General features: G+C 49.4%; 2 protein-coding genes across 8 annotated transcripts in view; one reads left to right on the forward strand and one right to left on the reverse strand.

Moving 5' to 3' along the window:
• The window catches only part of CENPT (centromere protein T), a 49828-nt gene extending 30148 nt beyond the window's left edge, over nt 1-19680 (reverse strand). Inside the window, exons 1-9 of one of the 7 annotated variants that reach the window (XM_090063924.1) lie at nt 19197-19678; nt 17529-17622; nt 16442-16535; nt 15330-15463; nt 10840-10873; nt 8094-8239; nt 5582-5992; nt 5275-5472; nt 2833-3051 (exon numbers count right to left, since the gene is read on the reverse strand). In XM_090063924.1, coding sequence (XP_089920050.1) covers nt 2833-3051; nt 5275-5472; nt 5582-5992; nt 8094-8239; nt 10840-10873; nt 15330-15463; nt 16442-16535; nt 17529-17622; nt 19197-19367 — 1501 coding nt within the window. In that variant the 5' untranslated portion in view covers nt 19368-19678. Of the gene's footprint in view, nt 1-2832; nt 3052-5274; nt 5473-5581; nt 5996-8093; nt 8240-10839; nt 10874-15329; nt 15467-16441; nt 16536-17528; nt 17623-19196 lie in introns of all 7 variants that reach the window. The other 6 variants (XM_090063919.1, XM_090063918.1, XM_090063917.1 and 3 more) reach the window with 6 other exon arrangements.
• A 1738-nt stretch (nt 19681-21418) lies between these two features.
• On the forward strand, nt 21419-25898 carry THAP11 (THAP domain containing 11). Its single transcript, XM_090063499.1, has one exon. The coding sequence runs from the start codon at nt 22477-22479 to the stop codon at nt 23272-23274; it is 798 nt and encodes a 265-aa protein (XP_089919625.1). The 5' UTR covers nt 21419-22476; the 3' UTR covers nt 23275-25898.
• The last annotated feature ends 279 nt before the right edge of the window (nt 25899-26177 follow it).

Here is a 26177-nt window from a genome sequence, read left to right on the forward strand (position 1 = left end):
AAACTTCACCCAGGCAGCCACTGCAGCTCCCAGAATACTGCATGGCCCACAACTGTGATCCTCACAAGATTCTCTTTAACCGTTAATAGTAACATTTGACACCATCCTCAGTTTCTAGGCATGTACTTGATGGAGACACCCTGGACAAAAGTGAAGCAGGAGGAAAACAGTCATCTCCCCCTTAATCTACAGCAAAGCATATAGCTTTAGAACCACAGAATAATTACTCCCCTGCTAGCTTAAAGGGAATCCCCAGACAAAATCTTGGCCAGCTTGCTACCCATAAAAAAAAGTAACATGATACTTAATTTTGCTGCAACCAGGTCCTGATCCAGGGGTGACCATGATGCCCCAAGCTCCCTCAGCCCTTAGAACCTGCGCTCTTTTGCAGTCATTGGGCAATTTCCCTTTCTCCTCACCTGCCACACCTTGATGTTGTTACAATTTTAGAAAATGGGAGGCTGCCCCAGGGCTTCCCCTAAGATCTTACTCTCTACCATGAAGGTGTCACCGTTCATCACCTTAAGGGCTAAATATGTGGGCTCTGTCCTCTCCAATATCCACATCCCTGCCTTGTAGATGATACATATACTTATCAATTATAACAGCCCCTATAGGCTACAGGCTCCTGGCTTTGTTTGCCTGTTACACCAACCCCTCTGGGCTATGGGCACTATGGTCCTCTCATTCTCTAGCTGCGGCCCACTTGGCCTTTGGTCCTTCTCCTTAGACCAGTGGTCACCAATCAGTGGCTCTCAATCCATTGGTAGATTTCAGAGCCTCTTAGAGTTGATCCAAGGCTGGGGTGGGGGGCTGAGTGCCTGCATGCATGTACACACGCACCGCAGTGCAGCAGGTCAGTCCAAGGGGGAGGGAAGAGGTGGGAGCTAGACCGAGGCCCCTGCAATGAGGGAGTGTCACAGAGACAAGAGCAGGGGTAAGTTAAGTCGGGCCATGGCCGAGTGGAACTTACCTGCTGGGAAGCTGTGCCTCCAAGTAGTTTTTCTCCCTCTGCTATCTGTTGCCCACTCCTTCCCTCCCCACACTTACCTACTGGGTGGGGAGCAGCAGTGCACAGTAGATCCTGGGTTGCTTTTAAATGCCAAAGGTGATCTCCACCAGCCCCTCATATGGTGTATGGCCCCAAGACATTCCCAAGGAGCAGTGAGTGGTGCAGCAGCTTCAGACTGGGAGGCCACTGTTGGTGCCCTAATGTTCCCCCTGGGATCCCTGCTGCGATGCTGCCACTCAGGAATGCCCTGGGGCACCACTCACCATGTGAGGGCATGCCAGTGACCACTCAAACCCAGGGCTGCCTGTTCCACTTACCATAGTGCCTAGGGAGGCTGAGCCGGCTGGGCCAGGTTCTGCACAGCCCCAGTGCCAAGCAGAGGCCGTCCTGCTGGGACCAGACCCCCAACTTTCCCCAGAGTGAGCTGGGGAGGTCCTGGCCCGGCAGCATGGAGGAGCCTTCCAGCTCCAGTGGCACAAGTGCAATGGGAGGCGCAAGGAGCCTGATACAGTGCCTGGGCCCTGCTGCTGCAGGGGGGCTGGGCAGATCCACCATATGGCTGGGAGTCTTGCTGCTGTGGTGGGAAGCTCCTGACTACTGTTCTTGGCCCGGCACCTCCCTCCTTCCATGTAGTGGCAGGATCCAGGCACAGGAGAGGTCCACAGTGCCAGCTCCATCCATGGGGTCAAGGAGAAGCTGCAGCTCCACAGCTGGCCCACAAGCAGGGGGAAAAGAGTGCATCTCTATGCCCGCTCCCACGAGCAGGGCCGGGGGGGGGCGAGAGCAGCAGTGCCCCTCTGCAGGCCACACACACGCTGCCCTTCCGGGGTGCATGCAGCAGTGAGAGCCCCACTCCCTGACCCCCCTGGATGAGCCATGGCTCCATCCCACACCCTGACTCGCCCCAGCTGAGCGCCTGCCCCAGCCCTACTCTCTTCCTCACTGTGGGGGGTCTTGATCTGCCCTATATCCTTTCCCTCCCCTTTCCCCTTCAACCACACCAGACACATGCAGCCATATTGGAAGAATCGGATTGGTATTGGACAATATGCCTCCTTAAAATCGGCTATTGGTATTGGCCCCAAAAATCTCTGTAGGTGCACCCCTAATTGACAACATTTTAAAGAAACAGCAGGGGAGCCACAGCAGCCAACCTCCATTACCTAGCAGGCTAGGGTGTTAGGTCTATTTTGTGTCAGGGCTGAGAGTAGTCTTATGCAGAGTTTAGATTATGGTTGTATGGGATGGTTTGGATAGGGATGATCCTGCCTCAGGCAGGGGGTTGGGCTAGGTGACCTCTGCAAGTCTCTTCCAGCCCTACTTCTTTATGACACCTGAAGACTGTGACAGGTAAAACCCCAAGACCCAAGTAGGATGCCTTAAGGCAATTAAAGGAGAGTCAAAGGCATAGCTAATGACAAACCTACATCACTGGGATAATCAAAAGGAATGGGACTGGAGAAGCAGGGGAATGACTTGCCCAGGAAGAAAAATTGACCCATCTTTCCCATGGAGCTATATTTTCATCCACAGAGCTTCATAGACCTGCCAGTGGCAGATGAGAAGAAAACTCAGAGGCAGTTACCATGCAAGAAGCAGATATGCACAAAGGACCACAACAACCAGCCTGAGATTCCCATTACAGAACCTGACCAAGAATATTATCCTGCAATGCCTTTGTTTTTACTTGGATAAGCTAATTTCCGCAACCTGCTGAATAACAAATCCATGATTTACTCAAGGCTCTTCGCAGCCTATTGCCTTGGACTGGAACAGTGCATCCACGTGCTTTCCATCACTACACTGAAAGTGCTTCTTACCTTCCCTGGCAATTCCTTCCTTCACAGCTCCATCCTTCACCATTTCCTGCTCTGTATCAGTCATCCCATCTTCTTCATTTCCATAATTCAGCTTCTCAATTACATGGGCAACAAATTCCCTCAATGATGTGCGGGTGGATCTCTGAGCTGACAGGGAGCCCAAATGTCTGCCTTGACTTGTGGTGACAGCAGGGGTGGAAAGGGTCTGTCTATGAAAAGCTGGACATTCAGAAAGCTATGGTCACATGGGAGTTCTGCCAGTATCCCCTTCCTGTTTATTTCTGCACTTCAGGCATACAGGGGGAAGGGGATCTGAACAAAGAACAAAAATCTGTCCTTTACTTTACTCAGAACAGTTGTTTGCTCTGCTTGATTCCAACAGGACTACAGTAGAGCATTGACTGCTGTGTCCTTGGTATATGCTCCCAACTACTGTTTACTTATACCTGTCACTTGACCCAATCCCTACTCTGATTCCACACCGTTTGGCTGAAATTTTCTTACTCAGAACATACAGCTATACCTCTGTCCATTCACATTCCCCACTCAATCTATTTCTTCCACCAAGCCCACTAGCAATAACCCTTCAAGAGCTGGAACACTATTGGCCTGTGCTGCAGTACACTGTGCCTTAGTTAAACTATAAGATTCAGAGAGTAGAGAATTCCTCTGGACACAGCTGGTAGGACCTGAAGTACCAGTCTGGCTAAGTCATGTGTGAACTAGCTGACAAGTCATGGTCTCAAAATTGTGAGAAATGCCAGAAGAGAGAGCACATTGATCCAGATCTCCAGTATTTTGCAGTAATTTTTGCTCCTCTTCAACAGTTTATCACTGTTTCACTCTCTGGGGGTAGCAGGAACACTACACAGACCATATTTCAGCCATCTGCATTTGTTTCTACCCTTGCCTTCAGTGCAAGTTCCTACTTTCATCCTCTCATGAAACACAGGTATTAAGCTCTTTTGGTTCCAAATTTGACTGGTTTAAATTATCACACCAAGAAGGCACCTATTTGTAAACATTTTAAAAACAGTTTGGGAACTGAAACTTATCATACAATGTTTTGCTGGGGTAAAAACTCAAGAAACCCAAATCTAAGCAAGGGGTTAAAAGACTGTTCTGCACTCAGAACCACTTCAAACTAAAGCCTTGCTATGAAGATGGATGAAAAAAAAAGTCTCAGCAACACAAGCTAGTAACAACAAAAGCATTAGCTACAAATCCAGGACTAGGCAACAACCGCCAGCTTCTCTCTCAGCTACAGCCTGGATGAATTCCTGTAAGTAATCACTTGGAAATTAGCCAGGAGTTAGGATTTATGTCTAGGCAGATGCATTTTAAAAAGAGCTATTACATCCAAGACTGAATAAGACTCTGACTGATTATGTTAGCTCAAAGTGTATTCTGACTTCCTTGTTCTACTCCCCACTGCCCCTAATCAATAAAGGTATCTGGTTACAGTATGCCTGGCTACTTCACTATAGGGGTAAGCAAGCCTTTTGCTCCCAGCCCAGCCTCAGAGCTTGTCTGCTTATGTTCCCTCAGTCATACCTGAGGTTATCTGGGGATGCTTTGAGCTGAAAGAGGCACCCAGAAATATTATCAGTGGGCAAAGCACCCCCAAGGCTTGCAGAGTGTGTGCCCCAGAGCCTTAACAGAGACCAATGCCAGGGTGGTGCCAGTGTTACCGCAGGATTGTGGATGTCCTCCAGGAAGCAGGACAACTGGCAGTAGGCACCCTGTGGGAGACTCTCAAAGCAAGGTTTTTGGGCCTGACACAATGAGGCAGGTCGCTCTGCATAGTAGAGCTCCCTACTGTGCCACCACAGTTTATGTCCACAATTCTTCTTTACAGTATTTTGGGGAAGACTTCAAATCCCTTTCGTCTCCATGGTGGAGGGGGGCGGAAGGGAACCTCTCACTTCTTTGCTGTCTTAGAGACTGGCAAGAAGTAAGGACATACATGTCCTATTTGATTACTACTCCCCAGGTATCAGGCAGAAGGCAGGGTACAGAGAGTAACTATAAATGAAAGGGCAGGTAAGCAGGTCTTCCCCTCACTAGGACAGGGTTACCCCTCATCAGGCAGAAAAACCCACTAATCTGTATTGGTCCCCACTGAACAGAGACTTTTTTTTTTAGGACAAGACACTGGTGGCAGAACTTCATTGGCAAGGGAAGAGGAGAAAGGTAAGCACTGACAATTGAAACAACAGTAGCTGCTGTCCTAAACTCATGTTTAGGGGACAAAGTCTGACAGCCCATAAGACCGGTCAACGGAAAACATGTTTCTTTACAGGACAAAAAGGACACGGGATCTAGGTGCGACTAAAGAATCCAGGAAACAATTTTACAACAGCTATTCCTTAAGGGGAAGCAGCAGCTTATGCAGCAGGTCCCAATTCAACCTCCTCCCACCCTAGCTCCCACGGTACTTACTGCAAGACACAAGTCCAGAAACCTCTTCTTCATAACTGTTCTGCTGAGTACAATCTTGTTGGTCCCTGGGTAGGCTCCGAGCTTTCCCCACAGATGCAGGGCCTGACCTATCAGTATGATCCAGGGCAGAGTCCTCATGATCTCCCTGTACCACTTCTTCCTCTTGATTCACATTCAATGTCAAGTGCTCTTTCTGAACTAAAGTATTCAGGAAACAATTTTACAATAGCTATCCCTTTAGGGGGAAGCAGCTTATGCAGCAGGTCCCAGTTCAATCTCCTCCCACCCTAGCTCCCATGATACTTACTGCCAGATACCGGTTCAGAAACCTGCTCAGCATAACTGCTCTGCTGAGTACAATCTTGTTGGCCCCTGGGTAGGCTCCAAGCTTTCCCCACAGATGCAGGGCCTGACCTATCAGCATGATCCAGGGCAGATTCTTCATGGTCTTCCTGTACCATTTCTTCCTCTGGATCCACATTAGATGCCAAGCGCTCTTTCTGGGGCTCTGGCTCAGCTGTGTTGAAAGCTCTACTCCCTCGTTCTAAAGTGTTCCTTGCCAAGAGCTGTGGTTCAAGAGCAGAGAGTCTTCCTTGGCTTTTCTCACTGAGCTGAGGCTGAATGAAGAGCTCCGTGTTATTCAAGGTGATTTTGCTATCATTCATCATCACAGTTGTCCCAGTCATGGATAGTGCTTGTGAATCCACAAGATAATTTTCTGCTGTTTAAAAAGTTTTAAAACAAGTTTAACTTGGGGAATTATTCAGGGCCCTAAAACAGTATGCAAATTAGCAGGGAACACACACACACGTCAAAAACTGACCTCCACTTTGTACCCACCCACAAAAAAAAGAGAAAAAGAAAAACTCCATTGATCCAAGAGCCTTTTTTTTTTACCAATTTAAATCCAGACAAAGAGATAGGTGCCTCCTGCATGTAAGCTGCAGAGCAGTGCAGCCAATGATTCTAAACACCTGGAGAAAGGTACAAATACAGTTCAGCTGTAAATGAAGCTGAAATCAGTCAGTCCGTATTCTGGCATGCCAGGACTGCATTCCTCATCAATTGTCCCAAAGCCTGGATAATTGCCTGCTTTGGAACAGAATGGGCTATCCACCTGCTTGGTAGTGCCAGCCACCAGATGCAAGGTCACACCAGTTTACAAAGAATATTTATGAAGCTCTAAAATGCTTTGGGTCCTAGCCACTTCCTTTCCTACCTGAGCTTTCAGCACTAAGGTGACTGGTGCTTTAACAGACAGAGCAAGAAAGCACCTGAGGTACCTACCCAGTTATCTCTACATTTGGCCATTCCTGAGTGTGTTGTAGGTTGGACATAAAGACAGGCCCTCAAACTATGGGATTTGTTTCCTCCATTCGTCTGACACAGCAAGAACATGGAGGTCATACTCTGAGTGTTACATTCCCTGATCAGCAACTCTTTTAAGCTACAGTTCTATTAAACTTAGAATAAAGAGACAGACAGACAGACTGACCTGATGCTGCTAAAACTTTTCAAAGTTTACCATACTCTCCTCCAACTACCCCCTATTCACCATCTATGACACAACTGAGCTCATCAGCCACAAGGAAGAGTACACAGCAATTTCTCTCTGGCTTTAAGTTTCCAGCCATTACTTAAAAGAAATGCATATTAAAATACATAATGGTAGCCTTCAAAACAGATGGTCTTGAATGGCGACATGTGTTAATTAGCCTATTTTAGGGATGCCCTTTTTTATTTGGTCTTTTAGTAAATAATATTTATAGACCATGCAATAGCTAAAATAAGTGCATTTATTTTTATGAAACACTGCTTTCCACTCATTTTCTGCTTCTTAATGGTAGGTAAAAAGGGAAGCTGGAGAACTAATGAAAAAGACTGTAAGAGCTAAAAAGGTCAATAGTGCTCCCTGTACAGGTTGAGGAGCAAAACAGAAGGAATATTTTAAGGCTTGCCTATACCTAAAAAGATTTTCCAGCATAATTATACTGGATGATCAGTGCAGCAGAGGCAGTTTATACCAGCTAAAGAACACTCTTTGCTGGTATAACTGAATTCACATAAAAGCTTTGGCAGGTAGAACTAACTACCAGTTTGGGGTGCTATTGTTTTTCACTCTGGACATAGCTTTGTTGACAAAAATTTAAATGTAACTCAATCTTTAGTCAAGACTATTTAAAACTCTTTCATTCTGGTCTCAGACATCAGCACTACCTGTGATACTACTAACTGCAATTCATCCATATGATTTCATCAAAAATAAAGAAGTTGAAACTGCTGTGTTGTAGTAGCACCTCAACACTTTCCAGCAGTGTGAAAGCATCATGAATGTGCATTGACCACAGCACAACCACCCTGCAATCCCTGTAAAGAAAAGGAGAACCAGAGGACACGCTGTTTTGTTGTCAGATAGCAAACTGATAATCACTAGACACTTCAGTTCTTTCCACTTTCTCCCACTGTCCAAGATTTCTTAAGACCCAGTCTTAAGAGGATGATGCAAAAAAGGAGGTGAAGCAATCCAAATAACTTCAAGGTCCCAACTCCTATTCTAGTAGTAGTCACTGCTAGTCAATGATCTGGTAGCAATAAGAAGTGAATTCAGACCTTGGAAGCAGGTTAAGACATCACAGATTTTAGATAAAGGGTTTGTGCCATTCTTAAATTTCAGTGTTCAGAATCGCTTCCAGGTCACTAAAAATTAAAGTGCCCTGGAAATCCTGTTCAGCACTTCCCAGAGATTGGTTTCCAAAGAAGCACCCTATACGGGATGCATTTCCACCCAAAGTAGGAGAATAATAACATGAGAAACTCACCGTCTTTTATCTGTAACAAATTTTGCTCCACGCCTCCTTCAAAAGCATCCACATTGACAGTTTTGCGATTCTTTGGCCTCCGTAGTAAGCCTCTTTTTTCAACAGTGTTTGGTGGAACCGGGGTAGCAAAAGAAGCTTGTAGGGATCTGAAAAGGGAAAAAGATGATAGCAACCCTCTAGAACAGCAGTTTTCAACTCTTTTAGTAAGTGTACCCCTGGCAGCCCCCTTTTTAGTAAGTGTACCGGGGGGGGGGGGTGCAGCAGCCAGACGTGGAGCAGAGGCGTGGTGAATGGCAGCAGCACAATGTCTGTGCGACCCTGCTCCTGCATGGCGGGAGCTGCACTCTGTCCCTGCCCACCCCTGCATACCCTCTGAGACCTTTCAAAGTACCCCCATGGGTATGTGGACCCCAGTTAACAACCCCTGCTCTAAAACAGGGATGTCAAAAATATGGCAGAGCCACATCATCTGGCCAGCCCCTGGTGCTCGCCTCATGTGGGGCCAGTCCAGCGGCCCCTCCTTACCAAGCTGGATTCAGTCCCCAACACCTGCTATGGGGTGGGTGCCACATGCAGCACCAGTCCCAGAACTGCAAGAGCAAACACTTGATCTGGCACACAGGGGATGAGGGAAGCTATGGAATGAGTGCTGCATGCCACTGGATTCAGCATGCTGGGAGGTCTGCAGGCCTGATCTGGCCTGCAGGGCCAGATGAATTTAACACTGCTGCTCTAGAACTACTATCTCCCCTTCTCTCCCTAAATTACAAATCTGCTGCTGCTGACCAAGAGTTGAGCCTTAAAAGATTAACTAAGCCCCTTAACTAGATTAGGTAACATACACAACAACTCAGAGGAAAACAATGCAAACAGTCAAAAAGCTAGGTCATGAAACAACTATATACAACAGCATGGGCAATAATACCCACCTTGCTCATACTCCTAGTCTACCCATAACTGGTATGCAAGTGAAAGGTTTGAAAGCCCAAGAAGACTGATAGATACTTCTTCCTGTAGGACTCTCGCCTCAACCCATGCCACAATACATAAGGCAGCATTTAGTCATCAAAGTTCAGGGAAGAAGACTATAACAAGAAAAACGTATTCCTCTAGGTTGTGCTATGGAAAAACTGTGGTTAGGGTTTTGCTTGCCAAGCAATTTGTCTTTTCCCAATTCATCTTTTCACATTTGCTTTACGTATTGGCAACCCATTGAGAAACAGGATGAAATAGGAAGAGGTCTCTTGCCATGCTCCCAGTTTGTATAGTATGGCATGTATTAAGTCAAAATGATTCACCAACAGAAACTGACATCAAGAGGGGCACCTCTAGAAAGGCACAAGATTCAGTCTAAAACAAAAAAGTGATATGAACCCTCCATAGGACTGCTGCAGCATAGGAAAACCCCATGATATAAATATTTTCAATGAACTGTATCTTTCACAGATGAAACGGAAGAGAAGAAGGCTAGACCCTTTCTTAGTTGTTAGGGACTGGAAGGGACCTTACAGATCATTGGACAATACTCTCCAGTGCACTATCTACCCTTTCTTTTCAACTCAAGGGATACCAGAGACACACTTAGGTAATTTAAATAGCTGGATATTAGTCAGCAAAATGAAGCAAGCTAAAGCAAGGTGAAAGTTCTGTACAGCACTTAAGGCACATGTTTCAGAAGAATCAGAATGACTATGACCCCTTTTACAGACTCCTACCTAGAGGAGGCTGCATTGCTGATGTGCCTGAAAAAAAGATTAAGCTCTTAAAATATTTAAACACTGAAAAAGAAAGAGGGAACCTACAGGTCTGGTTACAAAATATAGGACGGGAAAAACAGGAAAAAAACCTCAAAGCAAATTCTCAAAAGGTATTAGAAACTGCCCACAAAGTAAAAAAGGATTATAAACTCAAAGCAAGGAATAAGACAGACAACAATGCAAAGCATGGGAATGATACAGAAAGCTGTTCTCAGCTACCCCTGATTCTTTCCATTAAGAATCAGTTGAAATGTGTCATAAAAAATACTTTTTAAGCAAGAAGGATACACAAAATTGAATTATATAGGGGTACAAATGGAACTGGCATGGAAGAGAGAGGGCATAGGAATGTTGGAAGAAAAGTGTGGGTGGGGACAATCCCAGGTTCACATTACTGGCATAGCACAAAGGAAGGCAGAACTGTGAAGAGCTTTTAAGGTCTTGAACTAGATACAGTGAAAGAGAAAGTACTGATTGAAAGATCTAAAGATGAACACGCAAAGACAGTTCTTCATTACATTATTTATGGATTTTGAGGACAGCAACATAAGAAATGAGTGAAGAAGAGAAGGAGTATGCCATGTAAACTGCAGAGGGTTATAGATGAATGTTAGCAGATGGGAGAAAGTCAGTCATATTTTAGAAATGTAAATAAAACTACTGCAGCAAAATGCAGATCCAGCCTAGGTATGTGGGGCATAATGAGAAGAAGGAATAAAACCAGAACTTAATCTTTTGTATCCACAATTTCAAGGTAACAGAAGCAGATGTAGTCACCTTCACGCTACAACCCCCATATCAAACTGCAAGATTGCCTTATTATGTAATTCAATTTCTATCATGTATGACTGACAGAAAGAAAAGTGGCCAGGGAGGCACTGGATATAGAAGAACAAACTTTGTGCATGCCCATCCATTCTGCTACTCAGAGCTAGGGAAGAATCAGAGCAGTAGTAGTCAAAACAGGCAAAGATTGAGGTTTAACTCACCTTGTCAAAGTTTTGTCATCTGACATTGATTGGGCTAGAAAGAAGTGGAAGAGAGAGGGGTCATTGTAATCGAGCATGACATAGCTTATATGGATATTACACCCTAGAAAACAGATCTGCTTTCAACCTTCCAGAGCCATTTATTCTAAAAACAGTGAGTATACCACCTTGTATCTAGACACCAGTATGGTGCTGGGAGGGGAAGGAAGAATATTTAACAGGCATAACAGTGAAGAACACTGGAATTTTATTTTCTTAAAAAAATAGAGTGACAAGACAACATCAGGATTCCTACTCTGAATTCCAGAGTTGCTGATTAACACATTACAGCTTTGAAGGGTAGGGGTGCACGGATAAAGATTTTTTTTGCCAATTATTAACCAGCCATATCACCCGATACTGATCTGATAGCCGACATGCAGCCCAGCAGCTTGGAGAGAAGCATCTGGCTGGTAAGTCTGTGGGGAAGGGGCATGAGCGAAGAAAGAGGCATGGGAGAAGATCAAGGTGCCCATGGTGAGGTAGGGGGTGGGGCTGGGGCAAGGGCAGGAATTGCCCAACCGGGTGAGGCAGGGCCCAAGACAAAACTGTGGGTGGCTCATACAAGGGGCAGGGCAGCTCCTCCCACTGCATACACCCCCAGGGGGAGGCATGGGGGGCATGTGCTCCCCAGATGTGTGCAGGGTGAGGGTGGACTGCCCACTGTCAGCTCAGGGCCAGAGGCTGTTCTGGCCTCTTCCCTGCAGGGGTGCTGGGATGGGCTGCACCCGAGGCAGGACAGGTAGCAGTGCTGGGAGGGGGGGCTGTGGGGAGTTCTGGGGTGGCTATATCCCACCCTGTAGCACCCCCTCCCAGCGCTGCTGCCATCTGCCCTATCCACAGCCCTGGCCCAGCCTCCCTGCTGGGAAGAGACCAATGCAGCCACTGGCCCCAAGCCCACAGTAGGCAGCCTACCCTCACCCCATACACAAATCAGGGGGCACATACCCCCCATGCCTTCTATGGGGGTGCACGCAGCACAGTGGGGAGCTGTCTCCCTTCCCTGCCTCTCCGTACTCCTTGGATGAGCCACCCATTGATCCATCCCACTCCCTGCTCCACTGCGGCTAGGCAGTAACTGCCCCGACCCTGCCCCAGTCCCACTCCCTGCCTCACTGTGGGGAACTCAATCACGCCCCACCACTCCACAGACTTATCAGCCAGACACTGTTCTTCAAGCTGTCGCACTGCATTCCTGGCTGTGTGCATGCTGTGGCTACACACATGCACATAGCATTTATCGGTGGCATTATCAGCTATGCTGGCTGAAAAATGCTGATAATGTCAATTTTCCTTTTAATCGGTGCACCTCTACTGAAAGGGCAATAAAACTTATTTTATATGCACCTTGGTCCTGGCAATTAGGCCTGTGCAAATAGGGAAGTATTCAACTGAATTTGGTCGATTCATAGATTTCATAGACAATAGGGCTGGAAGGGACCTCAGAAGATCATCGAGTCCAGCCCCCCAACCAAAAGGCAGGAAGTCAACTGGGGTCATAGGATCCCAGCAAGATAAGCATCAGATTTGCTCTTGAAGATGTTCAATGTAGGTGCTTGAACCACCTCTGATGGCAGGCTATTTCAAACCTTGGGGGCTCGGACACTAAAGAAATTCTTCCTTATGTCCTGCCTGAAACGATCTCGCAGTATTTTATGACCGTTCAACCTCGTCATCCCTTGGGGTGCTCTGGTGAACAAACATTCCCCCAGATCCTGGTGGTCACCCCTGAGAAACTTGTAGGTGGCCATCAGCTCACGCCTGAGCCTGCACCTTTGCAGGCTAAAGAGCCCCGTGGCTCTCAGCGTGTCGTCGTAAGGTCTGTTTTCCTGACCTCTGATCACGTGCATGGCTCTTCTCTGGACTCTCTCAAGCTTCTCCACATCCTTTTTGAATTGTGGAGCCCAAAACTGGATGCAGTACTCTAGCTGCGGCCTCACCAAGGCCGAGTACAAGGGCAGAATGACGTCCCGGGATTTGCTTGAGAAGCATCTATGGATGCACGCCAGCGTTTTGGTCGCTTTAGTAGCTGCAGCATCGCACTGCAGGCTTACGTTCATCTTGTGGTCAATGATGACCCCCCCAAGTCTCTTTCTTCCGTAGTGCTAGCCAGATTCGAATCACTGTCCCCACTTGATTCGGCTGAATCAGAGTTTCAGCGCCAATTCAACACCAGTCTGGAAATTCACATCTGCTGGGGAGAGGCAGACACAGCTGGGTAGCTGCAGGTTCTCCCGTGCCTCCTCCAGCTGTGCCTGCCTCTCTCCCCAGGCAGGGGGAGCCATGGGAGAAGCCCCCATGGCTGCCTGGCACTTAAAAAAAAAAACAAAAACACAACAAATAAACCTCTACACTCCCCAGCTGCAAAAGCAATTATTGGGGTCTCTGTCTGAGGGCTCATGGCAGAGCCCCCCTGCACAGTGCAGGGCAGCAGGGATTGTCCCCTCTCCCCGCCTGGCACCTGCCTCATAGTGTGGGTGTAGCGTGGCTCGGCAGGACGCCATGTGCGGTCTGGGAGCTAGGGTGGCTCCAACAGTCACCTGGAGCCCAGCAGGGCTCAGCCCCAGCTCCCAGACAGTGCAGGGAGCTGTGCTATATCTGCACCATGGGCTAGCTGCCGTGTGGGTGCCAGGCAGTGGGGGGCAATTCCTGCTGCACCCCCACTGCATGGGGGTGGGCTCTGCCACAAGCACCCAGAGACCCTGATCCCCACTGCTGCAGCAAGTAAATGCAGGGCTTTTTTTTTTTTTAAAATTGCTGGGATGCTGGGGCCAGGCAGGGCAGCCATTGAGGAGAAAGGGGCTTTGCAGGGGAGCTCTGCCACATGGCCCCAGAGCCTGCACAGTCCCTGCTGCAGCTGGTGAGCATGGGGCTTTTTGTTGCTGTTGTTGATTCCCAGGCTGCTATAGCCAGTGGGTGTGGAGCTTTTAAGTGCCAGGAGGCTGGGCCGGACAGGGGATAGGGCCAGGCAGGGCAGCCATGGGGGTTTCTCCTGTTGCTCCCCCAACCTGGGGAGAGGCAGGCACAGCTGGAGGACCCATGGGGGAACCTGCAGCCACCCAGCTGTGCATCTCTCTCCCCGGCTGATTCGAATCTCCAAATCAATTTGGAGGCTTCAGATTCAATTCGTACCTTTTAATGGATCTCCCGATTTGATTTGGATTCGGAGATTCAGCCACCAAATTGGGCCAAATCTCCTCTGGACCAAATCGGTGACCAAAGCTTCGCACAGCCTTACTGGCAATGCCACTTCATTCACATTAACCCCAAAGTAGTCACAGCCTGCTGAAACTTCAGCCTGATCATAACATTCCTTCATAACCATTTTCCTTCTAAATAAGGAAAAGTCTGGAACCTTTGGATAAATATTGGAAAAATAAACACACCGTAAGCCTTGGTGAAACAGTTACCAAAACATGTGCCCTGCCATACAATCCAAGAAAAAGACAAAGCAAGTTTGGAGTTTTGTCTTTTAGTCATGACTTTTCATACTATAATAGAGCGTGAGCATTTTAACTCTCACATTTTAGAAATACATCAGATGGATGCTGGCAAGAACCCAGGCAAATTTGCCTCCCCTTCCTACCTCAGTTAAGCCATGTCCAGGCAGGCGGGACAGTACCGTAGTCACTGGGGAGGGTGGGTGGAGGGAAATAGCATGCCAACTGCCAGCTCCAGGAGTACTTGGTCCCCAACCAGCACCTCTGGTTTCACTTCCGGCACTTCCAGGCTCGGTGACTGGCTGCCAGGGGACCCTCCCTGCCCCCCTTCTGCCCTGCTGCAGACGGGGGTGGAGGGGCACCGCAAATGCAAGCATTGGCCCCTGGAGACCCACACTACGCCACTGAGCAAGGGGCAGGCACAGGCACGGAGGAGCAGGGGGCAAGGAGCAGGGATGTCGCCCCTCAGCCCCTGCCACTGCTTTGCCCACCACAGCAATGAGGGGGATGAATTGAAAATGACCATCCACTAATTAGATTCTATATGTGGAAAATTATAATAAATGTATAGTTTTCCATGTACAGAAAATAATTATTGGTGCGGGTCATATTAAATTTGAAGTCATCTTGGATCTGGGTAAGTATAGTACTTGTAATTTTAGTGGCTTTAGAAGCCTAACCATCTTTATTCTTAATATAAAAAAGATGGCCTTTGACCATACTCCAGTGTCCTTTTTGTACTTCCAACATGCATCAGGGCCTGTTACTGCTATACAAGTTAGCTTAGTTGCTGATAATTGATGCTTGTCACCCTACATCTGCTTAGTAGTAGCCTTAGTCCCATCTACAATAAAAAAGTTGCAAACATTTCCCCACCGCTGCTGAAGAGCATAATGGGAAAAAGACACTCAGCAGTGAACTACTGAAGCTATGAAGTTCAAAAGGAATCTTTTGAAGCTGTTTGAAAGTGATGTGAAGACTCAAGCAAGGAACCCCCGACTGAGGCCTTACCCAGGTTTTGAGGAAATCGCTCATCCACTGCTCTCTCAAATTCAGAAATGCTCAATTTCTTTTTCTGCCTACTCATGTGAAATGTAATTATAGATGTATCCTCAGAAACAAGGTCTGGCAGCTGTATCTTCATGCTACTAAAACAAAGCAGTGAAACTTTTAGTGCAGGGATCCAGGCTGTGAAGCTATATCCTCTGCCCTGCCCCCCAAGTGCTGGCCCTAGGTCTTGAAATTTCCCACAAACAATACACAGGGTCCTTATTTCAACAATGCGCAGGCCCCAAGATGTGCGCCCCACACAGCAGCCACTCCAGAACCCGCACTGTATGCAGCACCTGTGCAGGTCCAGTTCAGGACACCCTCCATCAATGCTGGATTCGGTGACCAACCTGGCTGGTCCGGGACTGCGCCACCCACTCTGGGGCACAAGCTATTTGTAGTACAGGTTCTGGAGCAAGTAGTAAAGCCTCGGACTGGCTAAAATGGGATCTGGATCTAGCATGCAAAGTTGGGGAGGGGACAGGTCTGTGGGTCTCCTACATGACAGACACAGCTCCCACCCCACCTGGTCATGGATTTATGCTATATACAATACCTGCCCCAAACCACCTGGGGCAAGCACTGCATGCAGTTCCAATCCTGGACAGGTCAGAGTTGGCACTGCAGGCCTGCACCCAGCTTACTGCAATGGTGCTCAACCTTTTTGCCTCATGGGCCAGAAGAATGGCACTACCTCCACTCACCATGCAGGGCTGAATACTAGGGGTTTGGTGCTGCCCCAACCCAGCCCTACACACTGGAATTGGGCATCCCATCCAGCACACAGGGCCTGGGGCTCCTCATGGGTCCTGAGATTTGGCACCACACCCATGGGGAGCACTGCAGGCTGAATGAAAAGCTGGATCTGGTCTGTGGTCTGAAGACTGAGCGCCTTTGGTGTTCACATCCTAAGAAATCATGCCTCCATATAGCTAAAACTATGTATATTACAGACCTTTAAACAGATATTTTTGAAGCATTTGCACAACACATTGGAACTCTGAACTTTCTGCCAGGGGAGGCAAAACACAGCCTTCTCTACAACTTCATGACTCTAATAAAAATGTACTTACGTATTGGAAATCCTTTCTGAGTGGGTTTCTGATCCAGACTCTCTAGGTTCCCAGGGTTCAGATATTTTAGGAACCAGAGGTGAAACCTCTGGCTCTGTAAACAAAACAAAGTACTTCATTACCACAAATGAACCTAGGAAAAGTGGTAAGGTGCAAGTGAAGCAAGAGAAACATGCTTCAGTTCTTTTTCAAAGTAGTGGTTATAGATTTTTAAAAAATATATTTATTCACCAATTAAGAGTGCAGCAATGGAGTGGAGACAGGGAGAACCATTTAAGATCTGCTCCTCAATGAAAATGAAACCCATGTTCTCAAAAATATTTTTTTTGCAGAAAGGCATCTTGCTGCTTAGGTTTTATTTAGGGTTACTAAAATTTAAAAAAAAAGCAAATGAGGAAACAGCTGGTAGCTCATAAATGCCCACCCCAAAGCAGTCATAAGCTAGAAATTTTCATGCAATTCCTATGAAGTAGATGGGGTAAAGCATTCATGATTTAGTTGTCCAGTAATTCTGATAACAGGAGAGACAGCGGCAAGATTTTTTTGCTGTTCTGCAAAGATCAAGCATTTACCTTTGAAAGTGAAAATTTCTTGTATAAGCCTTTCACAGTTGTAATAACCTTAGAGCTAACATTTTGTATAAAAGCATGGTCTTTGTAAAAGAAGGTCTGAATTTCTCTCTCCCACCCCCAACAGAGCAAAAATTATGAATCTCTCTCTCTTCTCAACTCTTTTAAAATTGCATCTTAGATGCAAGTACATAAAGGGTGTGTATCAGGAGCTGGGAGAATGTCTGTTCATCAGGGCATCCCAAGGGAAGATGAGGTCTAACAGTCACAAACTCTGGGAAGACCGTTTTAGGCTGGACATAAGAAAAAACTTCTTTACTGTCCATGTCACTAGAGCCTAGAATAGACTCCTCCCAGAAGTGGTGCAAGCACCTAACTCTGGACACTTCCAAGAAACACCTGGATGCCTGTCTTGCTGGGATCATTTGCCCCAGCTGACTTCCTGCCCCTTGTGATGTCCCTTCCAGCCCTAATGTCTATGAAATGTCTGCTTTTCCAGAGAAGGGGGTTATACTTACGAGTCTGGAAGATTTTTCTGAGTAGCAACCTGGGTGTAGCAGTTTCAAGGTCAGGGAACATAGTTGGTCTCTGCCTCCTTGAATCAGACAGACGCTTAGTAGAGAAAGCAAAAAGAGAACTATTGTAAGCATTTACATTTATCAATAAATTGGAACCTTAAGAGTAACATGCTAAGGACATATTTTCTAGTGATAAGCTTGTAAAACTCCCAGGATCAGAGTTCTTATATTTTGAAAATCACAGAAATACTGTACCACAGAATGATTGCCCTGTCTGAGGTAGGAGCAAGAGGCTTTGCCCCAGTGGTCCTTCCACTTTTGGAAACTACAAACAGGGAAGAGGTTGCTCCACCCAATTCCCCAGAGTCCAGTCTGGGGCAAGTACAGGGAGTCTTTCCCTGCTGCTCCATTCCCTGCTGGGATCAGGAGTGACTAGGCACGTCTCCCCAGCCTTCCGCAGATTACAAATCACCTTGGTCTCAGAAGGTATGGAGGGCATGGGAGAAGAGGTGGCTGTAAAAGGATTTAAACTCCAGTGTCACAGTGGCCAGGAACTGCACCATTGCAGCAACAGCCCAAGCCCCAACTTTTGCTGGGAGACTAGTAGCTTCACCGGCATCACAAGCAAAAGCCCCTTTACTGCAACCTGATCCTAGGTTCTAGGCTTCTGGCTGTGGTGCCAGACAGGCAACCAGTGCCCCAGCAACAGAAAGGTATGGGGTTCCATGGCAGTAGCCCATGCCCTGGTGAGAGTGGAAAATCTCCATTACCTGGCCATAGCAGGGCTTTCTATGGCTGTAGACAGTGCCCTGGCTTTCACTGGGAGGCAGACAGCTTCAGCAACACTGGGGCCAGTGGCTGCTGAGCCAAGTGTTTCGTCCTGGCTTTGGCCACAATAGCAGGGTTTCTGCCAGCCATGCTGCTCTCCCCAGGGTGCTGCTGCAGCTGCCACGGCAATCCCCACCACTGCGGCCAGAGTTAAGGCAAAAGTTTGGGGCCAGCTGACCCAGGTGGGTGGGCCATGTTTGACATCTTTGACATACATTATAAGTTTTTCAGGGTGAAGGCAATCTCTGAGACTGCAGTGCCCACACAACAGAACTCAGTCTCAGTACATTACCGCAGAAGAGAGACAGCAGCGTGGAGTGAGCACAAGCCGAGTATCAGAGAGAAGATCTGCTATGGAAAGTCCGCTAAAGAACCATAAGTCTCAGAGAAGAAAGCCTTAGAAGAGCTTCAACATCTATTTCAGAACAAGCCAAAAGCCCATGGTGGAGCAGTGTAACCTCACAGACATTCCCCCACCAGCCTCTGAGCAGCTGTACTTAAACAACTAAACTTGAAAAAGCAACTTAGGCCCCCCAACTGCAAAGAAATCACCCGCAGACTGAACTGAGTTAAGCTTTGCCTCCGCAGGGACTACTGTTTCTCATCTCATTGCCTGGACTGGCCGTTTCCTCCCTCGTGCCCCCAGGCACCATCCCAGTTCACCTACTCAACCCATTTGCGTTCCCTCTCCTCGCCGCGGCCCGCCCCGCCGTCCCCGAGTGCGCTTGGCTCCCACCCGCGGTCGGAACCGAGCTGGGTCGATCCCTGAGGTGGCTCCAGGAGAAGCCGAAACGCCTGGGGAAGCGGCTTCCCAGCCGCGCGGAGCGGGCCGACGAGTACCTTCCGCCTGGGCACCGGCCGGGCCCGCTCCTCAGCTGCGCGGCGCGGGGCCGCGGACGGGGACACGCCGGAGTCGTGGCCGAGCCCGGCGGAGGTCCCCCTCCTGGTCCTGCTCCTGGTCCGGGACGTGGCGCTGACGCTGGTCCTGGGGGCAGCCTCGGGGTCCGGCATGGCTGAGGCTGCAGCGGGCAGAGGCGCCGCCCACCAAGCGAGGGGCAACAGCGAACGCCGCCGCGCCGCCCCGCGCGGCCAGGGATGCGGCTGGAAGAAGCCAGGCGGCAGGACACGGCCTCGCCCGGGCTGGCCCGCGGGCGCGAGGTGGAGGGAGACAGCCCCGCCAAGGGCCCGTTCCTGCCGCCACGCCCCTAAGCCCGTGTCTCTCCGCCTCAGCCCAACGGCACAGCCGACTCTCCCGCCTGCTGTTTCAAGCCAAATCTCGCGAGAAGCGCGATGCCTGATGGGAAGCGTGGTTCCAAAACCCTTGACCTCCCGCTCCTCGCCGCGAACTGCGCGGTTGTGGTGGTAGCTGCGGCGTGGGCATAACGCATGCGCATTCTGTTAGGAAGAGCTGAGGGCGTGTTGTGCTGTGGGGCTGTTCGCAGCTGCGTGGTTTGGAAGAGGCCGCTCCCGGGGAGCGAGTTCCGCCTGTAGGCAACATACCTCCCTGCTCTGCGGGGGCGGCGTGGTTGCCGCGCTGAGCCCCCACAGGGATCATCCTATAACTGGGCCTCCCCGCCCCAGTTAAGGGGGGGCCTGGCAGCTTACCCCAGCCTCCTGGGCTTCTGGAGGTTGAGCTTACTTTAGAAAAAGGAAAACAAACGCATTAAGTCTCTGCTCCCTGGATCTTTCCCAGATATATTAAGGGTCTAGATGACTTAATACAGAGGGTTTCCCTAGGCACTCTGGCCCTCTGCTCCTGCAGTCTGAGAAACAGTGGTAGAGCTCTTTCAGCAATACTCTGAGCACTGAATTAGATCTGTGAAACTTGAAAAACAGCACTGGTAAATGTTCAGAGACATTGTTTAGCAGCAGGGATCCAGCTTTTTCCATTCGCTGCAGAAACGTGGATTTTCTCCTGTAATGGGAGAAAAATGTGGATTTTCTTTTTTAAAGGTGAAAAATCAGATTTTCTCCTTTAAAGAAGAGAAATGGTAGGTTCCCTTTGGAGGCTGGCAGAGTTCCAGCCTACAAGGGGCTGCAGGGAGATAGAGCAATCAAGGCAGGGGTACCTTGTGCATGTGCGTGGAAGCTCATGCACGTGACAGTCAGGCAGCAGTGGAAAGCAGTTCCTGCAGCTCCCTTCAAGTAAGTTGACCACAAGCCACACAGGTGTGGGAGGAGGGGCACAGGCCACACACTGGGAGGGTAGTGGGGGCATGTGCCCCCAAGATTTCTGCACCCACAGTGGGCACAGGGCTGCACTGGGGCTGGATCAGCTCGAGAGGAACTACCTCCACAGCCCAGCATGATACCCAGCATGGGAGACAGTGCCATGCTGCCATGGCGATGCAGAGTTGTGCCCTAACTGCTGCTGGGTGGATGGGGGACACCTCACCTTGGCAGCCATGGTAGTGTGGTGCAACTGCCAAAATATATAGATAGAGGCCAATCAAATTCACAGCGTAATTAGAGTGTGGTGACTTCTGTAATCTTGCATATTCCTCTGCGTGGACCTTGTCCCCTCCTCCCCCTGCTGATTAACAGAGAACCCTGTGGCTCCCTCTTGATCAGGGAAGCTGAAACCATGCTTTTAAACATGTTTTTGCCTCCCTGCTAGTTAGCAGCAAACAACAGGGTTGTCCAGGGCCCCTCAGCCAATCCATGGCAGGAGGCAAAAAATGGTGCAATATTTAAAACCAGTTTTCACCTCCCCACTGGTCACGAATGAAAGGCAAGGGGGGCCCTCCAACAAAAAGCAGGATGGGAAGCGTGGGGGAATCTGCAAGATTAAAGGAGCTACAGTGCACTCCACTTCCACCATGAATTTGGTAGGTCTCTACATAAAAGTAAAGGAAGAAGGCATGTTTTATGCAACAGGGACACAGTTGACCATTTCCCAGCTTCCTCCGCAGGTTCTGGAGTGCAGGACAGCTTCCTTTCCTCGCAGCCCCTCCCACCAAAGTTTTCCCTAGGTGAAGGTTTGTAAAAATGGTAACATGAGTTTCATTATCTCTGCCAAAACAAAGGTTCATCAGTAAACTGGTTCTTTTCTCCTTAGCAGCCACCCCTATGAAGCGGCAATCAAGGCATTTATTTTTGGCACATGCATCATGAGAAGTAACACGGATGTTGCTAGGCAGATTCAGGTTTTAAAGCATTCCTTTTCTAGGACCTCTGCTTTTCTAACAGCATGTACTGTATGCCAATGGGATCCTGGTACGGGGCTGGGGCTTCAAGGTGTTGTAATAATATAGATAAATAATGGCTGGGCACTGATAGCCTTCACAACCTGCCATGGCTTTTCACTGTATGAATCGGAGAGGAGGCACCTGACGCAGCTCCTACTAGTAGCAGAAGGGACGGAGCGGCTGGAGTAGGAACCTGCCGAACAAATGAGCAGGCCGATGGCTGCAAGGTGCCTATTTTCACACCGGGGCCCGTCACCTCCCGCCCGGAGCTGACGGCAGCGTACGCGCGTCTCTCAGCAGGTCTGAACTTCCCACGCCCCCGAGCCGAGGGAAAGCCGCGTAAATGAGCCCAGAGGCCGGCCCGCTTCCACCGCAGCCACTTATATCCGGCGGACGATGTCTGCGCCTGCGCAGCGCGCTGCATTGTGGGACTGGCGGCCGTGGTCCCCGACTGGTGGCTGTCCCGTCGCTTTGGAACGGTGCGGGGTGGGTTGTGGGGCTTGTAGTGACGCAGGCCGTGCGCCTGCGCGCTGGAGTCCTGAAAGCTGCGCACTTCCGCCGCCCGCTCGACCCTTTGGGTGGGGCGTCCCGGTGCATGGTGGGACAGGAGGCTCCGGCACAATACAGCCGCGGAAGCTGCCTTGAAGCCCAGTGCATTGTGGGTACTGTAGTTCCACCGTGCACTGGAGCGCGGACCTGCTCGCTGCCGCCGCCCCCACTTCCGGCCCGCGCCCGCCGCCTTGTGGGCCGGGTAGTTCCGGCGCGGGCGAGCCCGCCCGCGCGGTGCATTGTGGGCTGGGTAGTTCCGGTTCCCCTGAGCGGGCGGCGTTGGCGGCGGCGAAGGCCGCGGTTGGCCTTGTGGGAGCTGTAGTTCGGCGCGGCCCCGCGCCCGCCGCCGGGGCCGCCGAGGGGCCCCGCGCGCGCCCCGCGCCATGCCGGGCTTCACGTGCTGCGTGCCGGGCTGCTACAACAACTCGCACCGGGACAAGGCGCTGCACTTCTACACCTTCCCTAAGGACGAGGAGCTGCGGCGCCTCTGGCTCAAGAACGTGTCCCGCGCCGGCGTGAGCGGCTGTTTCAGCACCTTCCAGCCCACCACGGGCCACCGCGTCTGCAGCGAGCACTTCCAGGGCGGCCGCAAGTCCTACCTAGTGCGGGTGCCCACCATCTTCCCGCTGCGCGGCGTCAACGAGCGCAAGGGCGCCCGCGCCCCCCGCCGCGCCCGCCCCGCCGCCCCGGCCCTGCCTCAGCCCCCGGCCCCACCCCAGCCCCCGGCCCAGGTGGCCGCCGCGCCCGCCCTGCTGCTCGCCATCCAGGACGGCGCCGAGGCCCAGCAGCTGCAGCCGGGCCAGGCCCCGGCAGGGGGCGCCGGCGAGGACGTGAAGCCCATCGACTTGACGGTGCAGGTGGACTTCGGGCCCGAGCCCCCGGCCGGGCCGGTGCCCGTACGGCTGGTGGCGGCGGGGGCGCTGGGCGAGGACGGCCCGCTGGAGGGCGGCCCCCCGGACCACTCGTACTCGCTGTCGTCGGGCACCACGTCGGAGGAGCTGCTGCGGAAGCTGAACGAGCAGCGGGACATCATCGCTCTGCTGGAGGTGAAGATGAAGGAGATGAAGGGCAGCATCCGCCGCCTGCGACTGGCTGAGGCCCAGCTGCGTGAGGAGATCCGTGAGAAGGACCGCCTGCTGCACGCTGCCAGCGCCGGCGCCCGCAAGCGCCATGGCCTCTGAGAGCCGGGACACACCCCCAGCGCGGCCCAGCCCAGCCCGGCCCAGTCCAGCCCCTTCCGCAGGGGTGCCGCCATGCCTGGGAAGGAGCCTGGGGTGGCAGGTTGGAAGGACTCTGCCCCGGCCCCTTCCCCAGAGAAATGCCTCTCCCCAGCACAGCCAGGCTTGGCCCCCAGCACCGACCCAGTGCCGCAGGACAGCTCGTTTCCTGACACCCCACTGGGCTCCTGGGAATAGGAGGATTTCTGCCCCGCCCCTGCCAGCGCTGCTGCAGTCATGGTCTGACAAGCAAGGAGGTATCTGGCGGGGAAGGAAGGGCTCCTCGGACTCTGAAAGGCTTCTTCGCGCCCTTGCCCCTGGGAGCAATTACCATCGTGCTGTCTACACTACCAGATCTCTCTCCTTCTTGCTGCTACTGGCGCTGCTTTAGCTCTAACTGTGTTAGCATTGTTGGGCACTCTAGTTTTGGCTGCCAGTTTATTGGAGCAGGCATCATCATAGCACCAGTGTTCTGCCTACACTGCGGGTACAAATGCTGTTGTTTTAGGATGAGCTAACCTTATTTTGACCACAGTGGGGAAATGTTTGCAACATTTTTTTTTTATTGTAGATGGGACTTAGGCTACAACTAAGCAGATGTAGGGTGACAAGCATCAGTTATCAGCAATTAAATTAGCTTGTATAGCAGTAACTCTACCCCATAAAAAAGCATGTTTAAAACCACAGTTGGCGCTATATGCTCTATAGAAGTGTTAAAATGGTGTTTTGTAAGGCCTCCTTTAGTAGAGGTATGAGGAAAGCTTTAAAAACCCTCTATGGGTAATATGTTCCTTCAGTAAATGAATGATGCTGTAAGAGTCTGCCATTTCAAGTGTGAAAGTATCCCCAAAAGTAGAGTGCTCATGTGCCATACAGTTTTTGCGCTCTTGCGCTTGTGCTTGTGCACTCTCTTGGGCTTGCTTGCTCTCTCTTTCTCTCTGCATTGGACATATATTTGTTACAAATGTCTTGATCCTCTCAGTGCTGATAAGGATTGCTTTTATCTGGTGCAGTTTCTTGCCTTGTTGACATTTATTGGTTAAAGCTTATCTCACTGGTTTAAAAATCCCTCTGTCTAATATAACTGAGGATATAGGCAATATTGAGTTTTATAAGCCTTGGGATGAAATTTTGATTGGAAAAGTCTTTGGAAAGACTTAGGATGAAATTTTTCTAAGTGAAATTAATTTAGCTGCTCAATCCTAAATTAGTTTATATGACCAATAGTCTCTGTTTAGGAGACACTCAACCAATTTAAGTGTCTTTATGTGCTCCAAGGCAATATTGAGAAACATTGTAACAAATCTCTGTAGAATGGTTGCAGGTTTCTGGTTCCAGCCAGTATCAGTCCTAGATTTCCATGGACAGAAAACAAACAAACAGAGAAACAAACAAAAGAAGCCAGAAACTGTGGAGGGGGACAGTGATATTACTGTAGCTTCATATGTTCCCAGATTATCAAAAAGCCAGTGAGATTGGGAGCTCAGTGTTTTGAGGGAGGGAGATCTGGTACACCTGAATGGATCCATCTTGTTGCTTAGTTACTCCATTGAATTTGGACAGTGATGTGCTTTAGAAAAAAGTAGTTCACCACAGTGTGCCCTATAATTATGCCAGAAAATGCTCAGACTCTTTTTGTGTTTCAACTAAGTTAGTGGAAACAAGTGACATGGACAGCTACAGATCTGGGTTCCTGAGATCTTTCTCTTGCAACTAGAGTGCATTACATGCAGTAGGCTGAGCTGAAGATTTTACTAATTTTATAAATATTTTCTAATTGTAAAAAGTATCTTTAGTTTGGAAATACTGTAATCTTTGTAACACTGGCCAACTCTTACCTGGCCAACTGTCCAGTTCATTCTGTCCCTGTAGCTGGTATGACTGAGTCTGAAGGGTGCATCCGGGATTTGGCAGCTGGAGGTTCCTATACTGAGTATCCAGCCAGCTCGGCTAGAGACTCCCACAGATACAGCTGATAACTATGTGATGCATGGGTCTTTTTTTATAATGTGTAGTGACTTGGGTGGTTGACCATGAGGATGCTACAGATCTATTCATGTATTAAGTGTGTACCATTATTTCATTTTATTTATTTTTCCCAATCTGATACTGGGTCTAACTACAGCTGTGTAGTGTGCTGACTTCTGTGCAAGTCGTATCAGCAGTAGGTTTTGGTGGGGGAAGGACCAGCAGGCATGCTTGCTGTATTGTGCCTAATTTAGCACGTGTTGTTTGGTCAGGCAAATCTTATGCTTCCATCAAGGCAAAAGGCAGCACAATGTCTCTTTCTCTCTTGTATTGTAAATGAGACTATTTATGCATCCTAGCTGCTTGAGAGTGTTTAGAATGTGCGTGTTGTAACAGTCATGGTATTTTTTCTACCATTGTAATGCACTTCAGGATGTTCGGCCATTTGGCTCGCTGGACTGGTTAACTGCTGGACTCTTCCATTTTTCCAGGTTACACTGAGGTGCTAACATGCTTAATTTTAATAAAGTCTATTTTGTTTTGTTATGTTTTCTTTCTCAGTGCTAACTACTTGTGAAAGTTCTCATACAGGCTGCCTTTCTAATAAAAAGTCCAGTTTCTGTGCTTTCAAAGTTTCCTATTCCATGCAAGTTTGGTACCGTATCCTTTATTACAAAATAACAGCCTTCTCTACCTATCATGAGTATCAGGTTCAGCCTGTAGTTATTAATTCAACAAATCCTCTTTAGTGTAGTGTTAATACTTTTATAATGTACCCCAATTAGCTTGGGGGGAAAAAGTCCCTCATCTTACAATTGCATACAAGGAAATCTCACTGAGCACCTTGCCTATCATTAAACTGCTGCCAGAAGCAGTATCTGCTCAGTCATTGAAATAAA

The sequence above is a fragment of the Crocodylus siamensis genome, chromosome 9 (genome assembly GCF_052110815.1).
Source record: "Crocodylus siamensis isolate JL-2025a chromosome 9, ASM5211081v1, whole genome shotgun sequence".
In the NCBI taxonomy this organism is placed as follows: domain Eukaryota; kingdom Metazoa; phylum Chordata; order Crocodylia; family Crocodylidae; genus Crocodylus; species Crocodylus siamensis.

Excerpts from the sequence above, each read along its gene's own strand:
- THAP11 (XM_090063499.1), top strand. The coding sequence starts at position 22,477 with ATGCCGGGCTTCACGTGCTGCGTGCCGGGCTGCTACAACAACTCGCAC.